General features: G+C 60.4%; 1 protein-coding gene across 1 annotated transcript in view; it reads left to right on the top strand.

The window, feature by feature from the left end:
* The window catches only part of LOC145338766 (haptoglobin-like), a 6,779-nt gene extending 6,549 nt beyond the window's left edge, over positions 1–230 (top strand). Inside the window, exon 5 of the mRNA XM_080183154.1 lies at positions 1–230. This exon is cut by the window's left edge and continues 568 nt beyond it. Coding sequence (XP_080039280.1) covers positions 1–208 — 208 coding nt within the window. The 3' untranslated portion in view covers positions 209–230.
* The last annotated feature ends 3,192 nt before the right edge of the window (positions 231–3,422 follow it).

Below are 3,422 nucleotides of genomic sequence, written 5' to 3'. Positions count from 1 at the left end.
CGACCTGTTCTGCACCCAGCGCTCGGCGCTGGAGGAGAACGTGTGCCGGGGGGACCGGGGCGCCCCCTTCGTGGTGGAGGAGGGGGGCGTGGAGTACGCCGCCGGCATCCTCTCCTACGACGAGGCCTGTCGGGCCGACACGTACGCCGTTTACACCAATATCTACACCCACCTCGACTGGCTCAAGGAGATCATGGCCAACCATTGAGTTTGCGGCTAAAAATCAGAGCCGGGGGTTGTGGGGGTGGGGCGGGCACTTCCCTGGCCCCCACCCCTGGTTCCCCAATCACCCCCCCACCCCCCACAAAACTTCCAATCCTTCCATTCCCAAGAGCCCCCTTTATCCAAACCGCCCCCCAACCCAATCTTTGGCCCACACTGTACGGGACTGGCTAACTCGCTAAACTCTCAGTAGCGCCCCCCACCCCCACCCCCAGCACCGACGCCCTCACTTGTCACCCCCACCCCACCCCCACCCACCCTCCCGCAACCGTGGGACCCTTCACCCTCCCCAAAAACCGACCCCCACCACCCACTTCCTACTCCCCTCTCCCTCTCAACAAACTGTGGGGTGACCCCCACAATCACCCACCCACTTTCTATCCCCCATCTCCCTCCCGACAAAGAGTGGGGGGAACCCCCCCACCCCCCCCACCCATTTCCAACTCCCCTCTCCCTCCCGGTAAAAACCCTGCGGGGAGGGGGGAGGGGGAGGACACCCCCCTTGCCCAGAAACCGGTGCGTCCGAGTGGTTTTCCATCGGGGCTGGGGAATTCTGGCCGTGTCCTCCAGACCTGACGGAGGGGGGGAAGGTGGGGGGGGTGGTGGGGGTGGTGGGGGGAAGTGTCAGACCCCGAGGGAATGTGGTGTTGGGAGCTTGCCGCCTGGTAGGGAAGGGGAGGGGAGGGTTGTAGCGTTGGAGAGATGACGGTAACGAGAGGCGGGGTCGGGGGGGTGTGGGGGTGGGGGGACACAGAGTGGACAAGCGGATGGGCAGAGAGTTGTCCGTTTGCGATCGGTGCTGACTCCAACTTCCAGCTAAATTTTCAATAAAAATCCTCGTTGCAAAATATTCCGTCTCTCTCTCTCTCTCTCTGGCGATGACGAGGTGGGGAGTCGGGAGCGGGGTAGGATTAGTAAGTTTGACACAGAGAGAGATGGGCTGAGTGGCCAGCAGCGAGGTTAAACACTGAAACCTTCTCCCTTGAGCCGCTGACATTGACACGGCAATGAAGTTACTGAGAAAAATCGCCGCCCTCCAGTCCGGGTTACACTGAGGGAGGGTTTAGCACGGGGAACTGTACCCGTCTTTCCGACTGTGGTTGGGGGGTGGGTGGAGCTCGGAGGGAAACCCACGCAGACACGGGGGGAACATGCAGAACGGAGCCCGGAGAGAAAAACCCACGCAGACACGGGGGGGACATGCAGAACCGAGCCCGGAGGGAAAAACCCACGCAGACACGGGGGGAACATGCAGAACCGAGCCCCGGAGGGAAAAACCCACGCAGACACGGGGGGAACATGCAGAACCGAGCCCCGGAGGGAAAAACCCACGCAGACACGGGGGGAACATGCAGAACCGAGCCCCGGAGGGAAAAACCCACGCAGACACGGGGGGAACATGCAGAACCGAGCCCGGCGGGAAAAACCCACGCAGACACGGGGGGAACATGCAGAACCGAGCCCGGAGGGAAAAACCCACGCAGACACGGGGGGAACATGCAGAACCGAGCCCCGGAGGGAAAAACCCACGCAGACACGGGGGGAACATGCAGAACCGAGTCCCGGAGGGGAAAAACCCACGCAGACACGGGGGGAACATGCAGAACCGAGCCCCAGAGGGAAAAACCCACGCAGACACAGGGGGAACATGCAGCACCGAGCCCCAGAGGGAAAAACCCACGCAGACACGGGGGGAACATGCAGAACCGAGCCCGGGGAATTGAACCCGGCTCCCTGGCGCGGCGAGGCAGCAGGGCTCACCCCCCTGTGCCACCCCGAGTGTCCTGGGTTTGCGGGAAGATGGGGGCGAGCTGGTCACACGGGCGGAGAAACGGCAGACGCAGTTTAGCCCGGAAAAGCGCCGGGTGAGAAGGCTTTGGAAGGGGGAATGAACAAGGATGGACGTTGTGAAAGGTCTGGGACTGAGGGGGGGGGTTCCGAAGAACGGAGGGACCCTGGGTGTGTTTGCCCACAAGGATTGGGGTGGGGTGGGGATGGGGTGGGGGGGGGCACGTTCGCAGGGGGTGGCGAGAAAGGAATGTGGGGACACTCCCCTTTCTCAATCCGGGGTACAGATTACAGAAGGAGGGAGGCCGTGTTGGATTGGTGACGGGGAAGCGATGGTCTCTGTGGGATTATCACTAGGCTATTAATCCAGGGGCTCAGCCAATGTTCTGGGGGACCCGGATTCCATTCCCACCACGGCGGAATCCCAACCCAATAAAATAATCTCCGGGATTAAGAATCTACGGGTGACCCGGTGTCGGGAAAACCCACCTTTCGGGAAGGAAATCTGCCGTCCTTACCCGGGTCTGGCCTCCATGTGACTCCAGAGACACAGCAATGTGGTTGGACCGCAAGATATAGGAGCAGAACGAGGCCACTCTGCCCATCCAGTCTGCCCCCCCATTCTATCACGGCTGATATTTTTCTCCTCCCCGTTCTCCTGCCCTTTTCCTCCCCTGATCCCCTTATTAATCGGGAACCGATCTATCTCTGTCTTAAAGACACTCAGTGACCCGCCCTCCTCTGGGGCAAAGAGTCCCACAGATTCCCCACTCTCCGGCTGAAGAAATCCCTCCCCATCTCTTGTTTTAAAGGATCGTCCCTTCAGCCTGAGGTTGTGCCCTCTCTGGGTCTAGTTTTTCCCTCCTGGTGGAAACATCCTCTCCACGTCCACTCTATCCAGGGGCCTCGCAGTATCCTGTAAGTTTCAATAAGATCCCCCTCCCTCCCCCCTCATCCTTCTAAACTCCCAACGAGGACAGACCCAGAGTCCCCCAACCCGTTCCTCACACACACGGACAAGCTCTTCATTCCAGGGAATCATTCTGGTGAACCTCCTCTGGACCCTTTCCAAGGCCCAGCACACCCTTCCTGAGATACGGGGGACCCAAAACTGCTCACTGTGTTTGTGTGTGTATGTGTGTGCGCGTATGTGATGGTTGGGGTGGGGAATGGGGAGAGAAACCTTTCCCTGATTCTGTTCCATGTCCTCATTGCTCAGTGGGGTCCAGCTCCCAGCCCTTGTGACCCTTGGGCTATTTGACCATGGTGGCCTTCACCCTGTCGTGCTCCAACTCTGCTCCGCCTCTTTCCAAGTTTCCTGTCCTTGTCGCCAGTCTGCCACGCCCAGGACCCAGGGCAGTTGGACCCCCCCCATCCCCCCACAACTGCCATCTCCATCACTCCGTCCCCCT

This window comes from Carcharhinus amblyrhynchos, unplaced genomic scaffold (assembly GCF_965287045.1).
Source record: "Carcharhinus amblyrhynchos unplaced genomic scaffold, sCarAmb.v2.hapA chromosome_167, whole genome shotgun sequence".
NCBI lineage: Eukaryota > Metazoa > Chordata > Chondrichthyes > Carcharhiniformes > Carcharhinidae > Carcharhinus > Carcharhinus amblyrhynchos.
This window is presented reverse-complemented; position numbering and strand designations above follow the sequence as displayed.